This window comes from Hipposideros armiger, unplaced genomic scaffold (genome assembly GCF_001890085.2).
Source record: "Hipposideros armiger isolate ML-2016 unplaced genomic scaffold, ASM189008v1 scaffold_2, whole genome shotgun sequence".
Taxonomy (NCBI): Eukaryota; Metazoa; Chordata; class Mammalia; order Chiroptera; family Hipposideridae; genus Hipposideros; species Hipposideros armiger.
Window position 1 is genome coordinate 2,407,082 of NW_017731352.1, and position 13,143 is coordinate 2,420,224.

Genomic DNA, 13,143 nt, shown 5'->3' on the forward strand with positions numbered 1-13,143 from the left:
ACACTATGGCTTGTGTGCTAACACAGGGAGAGACACTCCCTTTGATTAGTTACAGAGTTCAGTGGAATTAGCTATGGACTAGACACCCAACACCTGGCTTCTCTCGGCTCTCAGGGCCTCGGTCAAGCCCTTAATCTTGATGAGCCTCACTCTCCTCATCCTAAAATGGAAGTTATGAGATCTCTCCCAATAAGGATCAGATGAACTCATGTACAGGAAAGCACTGTATAAGGCAGCATGCTACTGGAAGGAATCATTATTTATGATAAACAAGCAGGAAAGAATCCAGATGCCAATTATTTCGTTATCTTCTCACTAGGCTAGGTAATCTAGCCAGTGGGTGAGTGGGTACAATTTTCCCCACTTACATGCACAGCCAATGTGTAAATCTATAATATACAGGTTTGTTATTTATAAACCTATTTCAATATGCTATATTGTTTCTAGTTCTCTTCTGGATCTCCAGGCAATAGAAAACATCAAATTGAGAAAAGTTCTTTGCAAGTTAACTGGACCAGAAGGAATTTTTATCACCTATTTGTAGACCTACCTTATTTGTGAAACTAATTTCTAAGAAATGGGGCATTACTATGATTACAATAGTGTGTTCTGATGTGAACCTCTTTCCTTCTATAATTTTCCCCCTTATAAAATCTGCTCCAAATTTCCTGGTGTAAATATGAAAGAAGTCCTATGTTTGTTTGTTTGTCTGCATTATGATATATTTGCCGAAGGTTTGGAAACCTAAAATTGGAATATTTAATAAGCAACTACTGACATTTATCACCTTCCTTGGGATTTACCACTAACCCAGTGACGTTATCTTTCTTGAGCTAAATTAAAAGACAAATTCAAATCCTCCATGGTAGCCACCAAAAGCATATATTTGAAAAACAAAATTCAGCGTGCCATATTATGCATTATTTAATGGTATGCAAATTATAAGTCAGACAGTTAGGAAAACCACACTTCAGCATTATTAATAAACAACAACACTACTACTACATTAATTATGATATTGCTGTGATTTATTCCCAAGTTTTGCATTTTGATTCTCCTTGAAAATTTATGCCATCTGATAAGCAGTATCCTATTTCGCCTCCTACACCTCCTATCCATTCCTCAAATCTGTTCCTCGTACCCAACCAATTGGTGTCTGCAGGGGACGGTACAGAAATACAAAGTCATAAGCAGCTGCATTGTCTTATAAACATTAATAATTAAAGAACAAGCAAACACCACCTAAAGCTCCAACATTTATTGTGTCAATGTTAAGCACACTTTTTAAAAGACAACATAGAATGTATAGAAACAAGGGGTTGGGGACTCATGCTTATTTCCACAATACGGGTAATTAGGTTGGCTGGTTTCAAAAGGGCCAGGACACCACTCGGGACAGCGATGGTCCATTGGTCCTCTCTATGGGACTGATTCACTATTCCAATTCGGGTCTGTTTTTTTGTTTTTACTTTTTTATTAAAAAATATAAATAAAATGGCACTGCAGGTCCAGGCAGGAAGGGTTCTGCAGGACTCTGTCTGCGCACACGGCTTCTTGGAGGCTACTGTCAGAAAACATCACAAACTAGCAGGATGACAGACCACGCAGATGTCGGCCAGGCGGCACGCGTCCACCCCGCCCCTGGGGACTTCAAATTTTCTCAGAACTTAAGGGCTCTCGAGCTTCCATCCGAAAACTGCCACACATCTTGAGCTCTCGGGGTACTACGCCGAATGGGGGTGTGTGAAGAACCTAAACAGAGGTTGGAGACAGAGGAGGGGGGGAAAAAAAAAGTACAGGTGTGACTTGGCCCAGAGATTTTCTGTTCTCTAACTAGCTTTTTACCGTTATAACTTAAATCAACCACAGGTTGAGCCACTGGCATCTAAAACATGATTTCAAGCTCAGTCTACTCCCCCCCCCCAAATCCCTGACCTCTGAGTACCTTTCCCATCATCTCCCTCCCTGCCTTCCCCCAAAGGACCCAGACCCCCTACCCAATCATACGATAGTCCTAATAAACTTGGGACACACCTGGAAGGAAACACTTTCCCTTATGACTGAGGAAACTGAGTAGGAAACAGTCCTTTGGTTGAGGAGAACAGGGGAAGGAAGAGGGAAGGGGACATTTCCTTAAAATAATAATAAAATTATAAAGAAACAAAAAATCAAAATTGATGTAAAAGCAGCACAACGAAAACATGAAATGTCATCAAGTTCAACGTCAAAGCAGCCAACGATTTACAAGAGGCGAACAAATCTGTGAAGAGGAAACCAGAACCCAAAATAGTTGCTCCCAAATTGCACCAAAAACTGCCTGTAGTTTCTTTCAAACATGCAGTTTTCTTTTTTTGTTTTCTTTTTTGTAAGGGGGAAAGGCAATGGTGAGGGGAAGAAGGGAGTGGTTATTTTCTTCCGGGGTTCCTCCCTTGCTGTGTACATTGACTTGAAGCAGCAGAACTGGGAGTCCGGATGTGCCGAGGAAGAGGGCTACCACTGTGGCATTCCAGGTCTTGTTGTCGTGGCAACCTGAAGCAGGGGCCTGGGGCCTCTTCTCCCCTGACTTGGCTCCGGAGGAGGCCCAGGGTCTGGAGCTCAGCTGCTTTCACGAATCCCCCCTGAGCAGTAGAGACCTGGGCTGAGGGGCCTGCTGTGTCCAGGTGTGCTCTGGGAATCCGGTTCCCAGTCCAGCCCTACGTCATTGTCGTTGAGGCCCCTTTAGCTGATACCCCCATCAAATTCCTTTGTTAGACCTGCTACCAATATTTAAAGTGCTAAGAGACAAAGTATAGCATGGCCAAAGTACCACGTTCACTGCTATTTAAAAGCACAGCCCCCTATGGGTTTTGGGGGGGATCCTGCTTTAGAGGATAGGCTTTGGAGAAATCACTTAGATTGCCTTTTCTGCTGTCTCATAAAGACCTGACATACGCTCCCTTTAAGTAATCTTTGCCACTTTACAGAAAGGAAAAACAGTATTTGGATCAACCATTGAGTTGTGTTCAACCAAGTTCGAGTACAATGACCCACGTGAACTGTATTGGTCTCCTTTCCCATTTGAAAGGGAGGAATTAATAGCATCCCATGACCATAGATGACACTAGGAAACAGAGAGAGAGAGAGAAACAGGCCCATCCCCCTAAAGGCTGATTTACTGGCCATGTGTTTTACTAAATGAAACAGCGGGCTAATGGGATAACAAGACGACAGCAAACGAATAGTGCATACCCAACAACCCATGTCTACAATTTGTAGCTATAGCAGCCCTGGAATAAGTGTATGTAATCCCAATTCTGCCTATGCATTCTGATGTCCATTTCTCTAAAAATGGGTTTGTTTATTCATAATTGAGAGAGCTGCAGGGCCTAAGGAGACACTTAGGAAACTTTGCTAAGTGGCTCATGCTTTTTAAAAGCGAACAGTCTTTTTTCAAAAAAACATTTTTCCAGGCAGGTTTAAAGAACACTGCCAATCCCATCCTCATACCGGCAAAATTCCCACAAGTTTTCTTTTTTAAATGGGAAGTTGTTTGAAAAACAAGAGAATGGGATGGGTACGTACTTGAACACACCAGGCCCAGGGACAATGGGGTAACAGTATCATAATGAAGAACACACGATCACAACACAGTCATAAGAAATGTTTGTGTGTGTGTGTGGGGTGGGGGGAGGTTTAAAAAAAGAAAACACTGTGTTTCCTCCCTCATTCTCTGTGAGTAAAGTGTTTAAAGCAGGACAGGATGGGGCCTGAGGCTTCTCAACTCCTTTTCAGGAAGACCTGAAATATCCCAGTACCTTTTCACAAACTTTGAGTGTCTGTGAATAAACCACCTCATTTCCTTATTTCTCCAAATGAAATGATATCTAACCCTCACCGCCGCTTCCTTTCAAATTCTCACTTCAAGCATTATGAATATATACAGTATATATTTATTGCATATACAAAAATGGTATTTAAATAAACAGTTCTGTCACAGAATGCTCTGGGAAAAACTCAACTACTTCACACTTCCTGCCATTGCTGGTACAAATGAAGAACCAAGTGTTCACCTCACTTTTTAGCAATGTTTAAAATGTGTGGCAGTCCTTTCGTAGATCCTAAATAGAGAGGATGCTAAATGATCTCAGGATGGAGGAAGCACTTGCGCTGGAAGAATTTCTGGGTTAAAGTGTGTGAGAAACAGTATTTGCTGTATTCCTGTTCATTAAGTTGTTCTCAAAATGAAGATAAAAGGAAGGTTTTTGTAAGTAGCAGTGCAGGTATGTTGAGAACATTGCATCAGCACATCGGCAGTGTCATATAACCTTACTTGGGAATTTTGAAAAATGTAAATGTTCTTAGTATTTCCTCATTTTAAAAAAGATATCATGAATTCATCCTACTGTTGGAAATGTTTTTTTGCTATTTTACATTAAGATTTTTAATTGTAGGGTTCCGATACAAGATGTCATTTATAAGGTATATTCGTCTTGCATAGCTTTCCATGCTTCTATTGTTCACTCAGCATCAGAAATAATATAAGAGGGCTTCGATAAGTCAGGAGACTAAGGACCCTGAAGAACCTGTCTCGCAGCAAATTTATTTAACTTCGGGACCATGTAAATCAAACATAATCTGTGATTTATCACCAGATGTTAGCATCCCTTCTTACTCCCCATTTGATTTAAGAAATTTGAACACACAAGTATACAGTATCCACCATTAATTCTGTCTGTCAGGGTGCAAAACCTAATTACACTAAAAGCATCATATACTGAGAAATTAATATGAATACTGTATAAAAAAACGTGTACAGCTGCACTCATAGATCCGAATAAAAGTGTAATAGGGACACACAGCAGTTTGTGGACATTTAATTTGGTGGAGCAGAAGTCACATCTAAAATTGGCCTGGCGCTGGGGAGTATTTCTGTCTGTCTTGACCAGCATGTTGGATTCAACTGTGAAGTAACCTAATCTAAAACACATATATCTCCCTTCAGTTCACTGCCAATTATCAAGTTCTCCAAGGTACCACCCCCATCCCATCCCGTCCCATCTCCAGTACAGTGCTCTCCCAAGTCCTCTTACCAGATTCCTCTCTGCCTCCACTCTCTGCTTTCCCACCTAAATGGGCTTAAAAAGAAAAAAACCAAAACCAAAACAAACAAACAAAAAAAAAAACCCACACCTACTACTTTCTCTTTATTTTAGAAAAACTCTTCTTGCCTCAGATAAAAGCCTTTACATGAAAAGGCCACCTCACAGGCACCAGGGCATAAGAACCGAGCGACAAAAAAATGCTACCACAAGAAGACAACAGGATGGCTTTCGTTTTGGTTTTTACAAAAAAAAGAACAATGTCGTATCCATTCGTCTACACTGGGGATGGGGAGACAGTATCACAGACATATGTGTTTTAATAAAGCAAATAGATGCTGCAACATGCAGTATTTGTATAACTGAACTGACAACACAGATTTCTAAGGAAGGGTTTTAAAAATAGACCTAGCTTTCTCTTCAAAGATGATGTTTCATTTCATAAATCTATTGATTGGCCAAAAGATAATTCATTGAAGAGTATTCCCACCCTCATTCACTATCAGCCAAGAAGACCCTATAAAAACTCCTAGAAGAGCTGTCCTGTCTATGGTCCCTAGGATCTTGGAATTACAAGGCAAACCACCATACACCTCAGAAAATCAGTGGCTGATTTCACAGATTTGGCCAAATCTGGCTAAACTCTTGGTTACTGCTCTCTCTCTCTCTCTCTCTCTCTCTCTCTCTCTCTCTCTCTCTCGATGCCTTCACTTCTGGATTTTTAGATTTGGGAGGTGGGGTTATTTTTGCTATGATGAAAAACTCTTATGTGGGAACGAAAAAGCTGATTTCTTTTTTAAAAACCTTGTTTACATTATGTTCTACGGTAGGGATGGGAGAATAGAAAAGAACTTTTAGATAAGAACAGCAAACTATCCCAAGGAAATAAAAGCTTAAGATGCTATTATCACTAAGTTTTTCATTTATATCTGAATGGATTACTGCTAAGAGATGGAGAGAAAGTTTTTAACATCAAACTGAAAACACCTTCCATTTCCTGAAAATTATTCTAGAACTATAAAGTCTAAAAACTATTCCCATGGTTTGAGATATGTCTATTTTAATATAGTAAGTACTTTATGTTCCTTTGGGGTATAATACACGCATCAAAATGCCCATAGAAATAATCCTGAAAAAGACTGACTGGCCTTCTCTTAAAACCTGTTATTTTCTTGAAAGTAATTTACAGCGTGTGTCAAATGAGGACACAAGAAGCTTACATTGTGTACTTTAATTTTTTTTTATTTTTTCAATAAAGGGACAAAATGGGTGTATGAACAGGTTAATGCAGACAACTGCCAAAAAAACACAGACAGTGGTTTTTCCAATAGAACTTAACAAAGACCAGAAACAAATACAATAAAAAGCCAGGTTGTAATGACCTTTGGTCATCCAAATAAAAAAAAAAATAAAAACAAAGAAAAATAAAAGATCAAATTAAGTGCCTCTGTTTTGAACAGGGCACATAAGCAATAATAAATAGTGACTCCCATAGTAAAAGATAAAATTTCAAGTTACGACAAACAGCTTTCATTACAGGAATAGAAAAGGCCAATAACAAAATATTCTGCATTGCCATTTACAAAAAAGTATTGACTAAAGCGGGCTTTCTCTTTAATATGCTTTGCATATGAAATTCTTTCCAATCTAAATATAAAGCACCATTTAGTTTTTGGCAATGAAAAAAACTGCAAAACATTGTGGTTTTTTTTTTTCCTTTTTTTTCTTTCTTTCTTTTACTGCATATGAAGGTAAGATGCTGGAATGTAAGGGTGATAGAAGGAAAGGGACAAAAAGCACACTACATAACAAACCAACGTTATTAGCTTGCAGTACTGCATACAGTATGGCAGCAGGAAAAAGGAACAAAAAAGGATATGTACAACCCCTATGACAGCCATCCGTGTGACATTCTAGCAGGCTCCCCCAAACCGCCATTATATGGCTTCTCATCTGTACAATGTCACACTTTTTTGTTTCTCTCTCTTTTTTTTTTTGAAGCATACAAATAATTTGCACTATATTATCCTGCCAAATTAAAAAAATATACTGTGGCAGCCTGTCTTTTTTTTTTTTCCACTACCAAAAAAGGTACATTGATACCTTTTAAGAGAACAAGCAACAGTTAAAAATACAAGCTTCAATATAAATACTATAGTGCCTAACACTAGATGAACATTTAATTCAAATACCATTCTAGAAATACAGAAAAAAGACCATAAATGTGTTTTAGCATAGGAATCAACATGAGTGTGCATTTTCCTATATTTAAGTACTATATAATCTTAAACCTTTCCCCAATGTATGTTTTTTTTGTTTTTTTTTTACAACCTGAAGAGCGGTGTGTATCCAAGGCATAGAATTTCCACTACCATTTTTAAATGGATAACAAGTCTTGTAACACCACCAAGACAATGGAACCCTAAAATGCAGTTCCCCCCTAAACATAATGAAGTGTTTTAAAAAAATTTTTTTCTTAACATTTATATTTTAAAAAGTTTTGTACAAAAAAATCCTTGCACTGTAGAAGCGAAAGCAATCATTCATTTCTATGTTAAGTGTATTCTGTTTTCCATTCACAGCGCTTGCAATGTTGAGTCCAAGTAAGTAAGCTCATTAGTCAAGTAAATGGCTGGCAAAGTTTTTTTTTTTAGTTTTTTTTTAAAAATGCTCATCAATGAGATTGTGTTCAATTTTTTTTTTCAGCATTCTTGCAACTTTTCCCTTAAGTATAGACCTGTAAACTGGGAAAATTGTACAGTGCACTTAATTGTCCTATCTGAGCAGGTTTATTTTATACTCAACCTCTGTATCTCTGATTAGAGAAAAGATACAGATATTACAGGCAGAGTCAAGTGCTATTTGAACACCAACTGGGGCAGATGCTAGCTTAATAAAAAAGAAAAAATCAAAAAATAAAACAAAAACAATGAATCCTCTTTCATGTTAACACAAATAGCACACAGTGTATGGAAAAGAAATGAAGTACAACTTTTAGGGAGCACAGACATATATACTGCTACTCTTAAAATTCTTTCTCTTTTAAGAATGTCACATTTAAACGCAAGTCTTAAGAATTCATAGTTAATCATCATTGTATCAATATTAGCTTATACACCTGTTCTAGTTTAAAATGGCAAATAGTACCAAGTTGTGCTAATAAATCACATATTTTTTTCCTCTGTTACCCTCTGTCAAACCTTATTGCAGCCTCTTATTTTTAATATGCTATACGAGGTCTTAAAGTTTATCGTCTGATTGTCCTTTTGACAACCAAGTAGATCTGGATCTATTTCTTTTGGTGCCAGAATTTTTTTAAAAGACATTATTTAAAACAAGTATCTTCATGAAATGAATTCTTTACTCATGTATTTAATCATTCCAGGGCTTTTGCACGTTGCACATTCAATGTAATCATTATTTAAAAACAAAAATAAAACTTTGGGCAAAACAGCCCACTTCTTTTAAGCTCTCACCAGGAGCAAAATAGCTTTTATACTGGTATAATCAGTTTTGCTTACAAGATTAAACTAAAGGGAAAATGATGATTAACTAGGACATAATGGGTAATATTTTTAGGTAGCCATTGTTGTGAGAAATACAATATAGAATTGTATGCTAGGTCCTAAGGTTTATTACCTTACCCAATGCTGAATTAAGCTACAAGTTTATAACAAGTAGAAAGAACCATCAATGTGGTTTTAATAGATCCAAGGCACTCATATTTTAAAACCAAATGATAGAATAAACTTTTTTTTGTTTTTCTGTTAATTTGTCAATTCAAGGCCTTTTTTCTCTCCAATTGATGCATTTAACCCTTTAGAGACAGTCCTTTAGCTCATAGAGACTTTCAGCGCTATCTATTCTGTCTCTAGAGGGTTAATCCAAAGACTGTTTTTCCTCCTTACATTATAAAATAAAGCTGTACATGATATGTATTACAGAATGTATGCAGCATGGTCTTTTTCTCTCTCTCTCTCTTTTTCTCTAAGAACGGAACTGGAAACAGCAACATTTTTGCTCAGCAACGAATTGGGGACAATTTAAAATAGCCATAACATACCATACATGCTGTCTAAGTTTAAAAAAAAAAAAACATACACAACATGTAAATTATTGCACAAGAGAAAGGCTCAAAGTTTGCGTAAAATGCAATAGTATTGCCCCATACAGATCATGCATTCAAACGGTGAGAACATAAAGGAAAAAAAGAAAAAGAAAAAAGAAAAAGAAAAAAAAAAAAAACAGGTGTGCTGGTGACAAGCACTCTGATATTCTTAGCTTCTGTTACTTTTGTTTGTTGTTTGTTTGTTTGTTTGTTTGTTTAAATCACATGGGACTAGAAAAAAATCCTACAGGGAGTGGGGCTGGAGGGCGATGGGTGGGGGGGGGTGAAAAAAGGAGGTGTCAGGTGGGAGTGAGGGAGGGGTATTAATATACCTCTATTCAGTTTTTATATCATTATTCAACACTCGATCACTGTGCCATTTTTTCATGTGTTTCTCCAGGGTACTGTACACGCTAAAAGGCATCTTACAAATTTCACATTTGTAAACGTCCTTCCCCACCTGGCCATGCGTTTTCATGTGCCTGGTGAGCTTGCTACTCTGGGCACAGGCATAGTTGCACAGCTCGCATTTATAAGGCCTTTCGCCCGTGTGGCTTCTCCTGTGGACAGTGAGATTGCTACAGTTCTTGAAGACTTTCCCACAGTACTCACAAGTGTCGCTGCGTCTGCCCTCTTTTGAGCTGGGCCTGCCCGGGCCCGGACCACTAATATGGGGCGTGCTCCCTCCACTTCCCGTGCCGCTGCGCCCCGAGATCCCTCCGTCCAGCTCCCCGGGGGGCGTGGAGAAGCGCAAGCTCCCATTCTCGGAGGAGTGCTCCGACGAGGAGGCGAAAGGCGATTGTCTGGAGTCTCCGAAGCTAAGGAAGGGATCTTTGAGCTGCCTGGAGGCCGCGTAGCCGGCAAGCCACTGCGAGTACACGTTCTCGGTGTTGGGCATGGCGGCGGGGGGCAGGTCGAACTCCTTCTCGAGCTTGATGCGCTTGGAGAAGGGGCTCAGCGAGCTGGGACTGCCCAGCAGCAGCTTTTTGGACAGGCCCCCTGAGGCCGACTCGCCCGGGGAGCAGCCGCGGCCGTTAACAGTGCCATCGTCTATGCGGTCCGACTCGCCGGCCACCGAGTCTTCATCGCAAGTGTCCCTGTGGCCCTCAGCCTCGGCCAGGTGGCCGCGCTTATGCTTCTCGCCCAGGACCTGGTGGAAGGCCTCGCTGAAGTGCTGCATAGAGCTGAGCACCATGCCCTGCATGACGTCAGGCAGGGAGCGGCCCTCGTCGCCCACGCCCACCACGGTGCCCCTCGAGCTGTTCTCGTGGTGGCGCGCCGCCTCCAGGCTCAGCCCGAAGCCGTAGTCCACCCTCTCGCTCTCTGTCAGCTCCTCCTCCTCCTCTTCCTCCTCTTCTTCCTCTTCCTCGTCGTCCTCCTCTTCCTCCTCGTCCCCGTTCTCCGGGATCAGGTTGGGGTCGTTCTCGCTCTTGAACTTGGCCACCACGGACTTGAGCGCGCTGCTGGCGCTGCCCACCAGGTCGCTGGTGCCGGGTTCCGGGGAGCTGGCGGTGGAGAGGCCGTCGTCGGACTTGACCGTCATGGGGGATGACTTGTGCATGTGCGTCTTCATGTGGCGCTTCAGCTTGCTGGCCTGCGTGCACGCATGGTCGCACAGGTTGCACTTGTAGGGCTTCTCGCCCGTGTGGCTGCGCCGGTGCACCACCAGGTTGCTCTGAAATTTGAACGTCTTGCCGCAGAACTCGCATGACTTGGACTTGACCGGGGGCTGGGAGGGAGGAGGGGCGGATTGCAGAGGAGGGAGGGGGGGCGTCGCCAGGAAGGGTGGCTTGCTACCTGGCTGGAATGGTTGCAGTAACCTTTGCATAGGGCTGGGCCGGCCTGGGGACAGCGGTGGGCTAGACGTGTTCCCTGCCAGCTCTCTAAGTCTCCTAGAGAAATCCATGGCGGGAGGCTCCATAGCCATTGGGTTCAACCGCAGCACCCTGTCAAAGGCACTCGGGTGATGGGTGGCCAGGGCCATCTCTTCCGCCCCCAGGCGCTCTATGCGGTGGGGGTCCAAGTGATGTCTCGGTGGTGGGCTAAACAGGGGGGGAGTGGGTGGAAAGCGCCCTTCTGCCAGGCCGGAAGCCTCTCTCGATACTGATCCTGGTATTCTTAGCAGGTTAAAGGGGTTATTGTCTGCAATATGGATCCCATGGAGAGGTGGCTGGGAAGGACATTCTGCACCTAGTCCTGAAGGGATACCAACCCGCGGGGTCAGGGGACTTCCGTGTTCGCTTTCTAAGTAGATTCTTAATCCATGAGTATTCTGTGCGTGTTGCAAGAGAAACCATGCACTGGTGAATGGCTGTTTGCAAGTTGTACATGTGTAGCTGCTGGGCTCATCTTTACCTGCAAAATAATACAATACCAACATCAATGTTTAATCGTGGAGGAGGGCAACAGCAATTGCTTATTTATGTTCCACTTCCAGCCTTTCCTGCCCCCAGCCCTCAACCCCAAAGCCTGAGCCCTCCCTGACCTATATCCCCTGTACCTAGATGGTGCCTGGTACACCTGGTGGTTGGTGCCCAATAAATATTTGTCGAATCAGTTTTTCTGACACTTAACTCAGTTCTAAGAATTTTAAATCCAGTCTCCAAAGCAGAAAAATCTAGATTAATTCAAGTTTGAGGATGATGACCCCTATGGCCTAGGGAACCTCGGCAAACATCTTCTGAACCTTCCAGTCTTTCACCAGCTGTGGTTTGGGGAAGTCATTTCATCTCTGTGCCTCCATTTCTCATTTGTTAAGTGAGGGACTTGGACAAGGTGACCTAAGGGAAACTTTCCTGCTCCCTAAATCCCATCATTCTATTCCCCCCTGGATGGCAGGTGAACTTTCTAAATAGGCAATCATTTCATAGAGATATCAAAAAAGAGAAGGTCAACTCATTACAATTCTCTATGGCCCTAGAGATGCTTTTAATCTTAGCCTGAAATACACTAATTATTGACATTGTTAAAAAATGACAAGATACTCAAAAAATAATTCTTTGGAAGACAGACTAGCAACATTCTCACATCCCAGCCTGTGTGAGGGTCAGTGAGTCCCAATTCTGGCTCCATGACACCCCACGAGGACTCCCATTTTTATCTCAAGGGATGTTGTGAAAATCTCAAAAGAGAAATTTAATTCGAATTTAGGCAACAGGTCATATCAAATCTTTAGGAGTTGTCTCCCAGTCAAACAAATGCAAGCCTAGAGTTAGTAGGAGAGGCTGGTGCCAACTTAAGCAGACACAGCATCCCAGTTTAAGAACAGTTAAAGCAGCCAGCACCATGACCGGCAGCAGGCTGAGAAATGCTACACTATCCTCCCCCTCATTATTTTGAGAGGCTAACAACGTGAACCAAATTATACAACATCCTGCGCCCTCCGCGGAGCCTCAGCTCCAGTTGAGAAAGAAACAGAAAGATACAGTTCAGCTAGTCAACTCTTTGGCTAGTAGCCAAGCCGTCTGGAGAGGGGCCCTGCTTAAGTCACATTATTTCTCTCTCATTGAAAAGAACCCGAGAGTGGTAAATGCCACTTTGGCCAAGGGGGCCAGCTTGATTTCACAATCATTCATTTTTGGAGATAGCTAAATTAAAAAAACATATCTACATCAAGGGAGTAACTAACAGTTTACCAGTCAACTACAGTATTAAAAAGGGCCCAAAGGTTGGTGGCCAAAGGAGAGGAGAAAAACAGATAACTTCCCAGGAACTTCCAAAAAAGTGAGTGTATAAAACACAAATGAGAAATAACAAACTTTAGCCCTTCTCTTAAAAGAAGGGCCAGAGTTGTTCCTTAAAGCCTGGCTAGTAACTTTTTAAAAAGGAAAAAAATTCACCATGGAGCTAGAGTGGGAATGAGGAATTAATCAATTATGATTCCTTCATTTAGCAAGTCAGAAAGAAAAGCTGGCAGAGTCTTCTCAGGAGCCCCAAACACTCTATTCCAAAACAATT

The 13,143-nt window shown here is 41.6% G+C and overlaps 1 protein-coding gene across 9 annotated transcripts in view; it reads right to left on the reverse strand.

Annotated features, from left to right (window-relative positions):
- Positions 1–1,236: 1,236 nt before the first annotated feature.
- BCL11A (BCL11 transcription factor A) overlaps positions 1,237–13,143 on the reverse strand; it is a 100,393-nt gene continuing 88,486 nt past the window's right edge. For 4 of the 9 annotated variants that reach the window (XM_019630877.1, XM_019631027.1, XM_019630949.1 and 1 more), the window contains exons 4-5: positions 9,799–11,541; positions 1,237–1,752 (exon numbers count right to left, since the gene is read on the reverse strand). In XM_019630877.1, coding sequence (XP_019486422.1) covers positions 1,661–1,752; positions 9,799–11,541 — 1,835 coding nt within the window. In that variant the 3' untranslated portion in view covers positions 1,237–1,660. Of the gene's footprint in view, positions 1,753–6,299; positions 11,542–13,143 lie in introns of those variants that run through there. The other 5 variants (XM_019630759.1, XM_019630683.1, XM_019630820.1 and 2 more) reach the window with 2 other exon arrangements.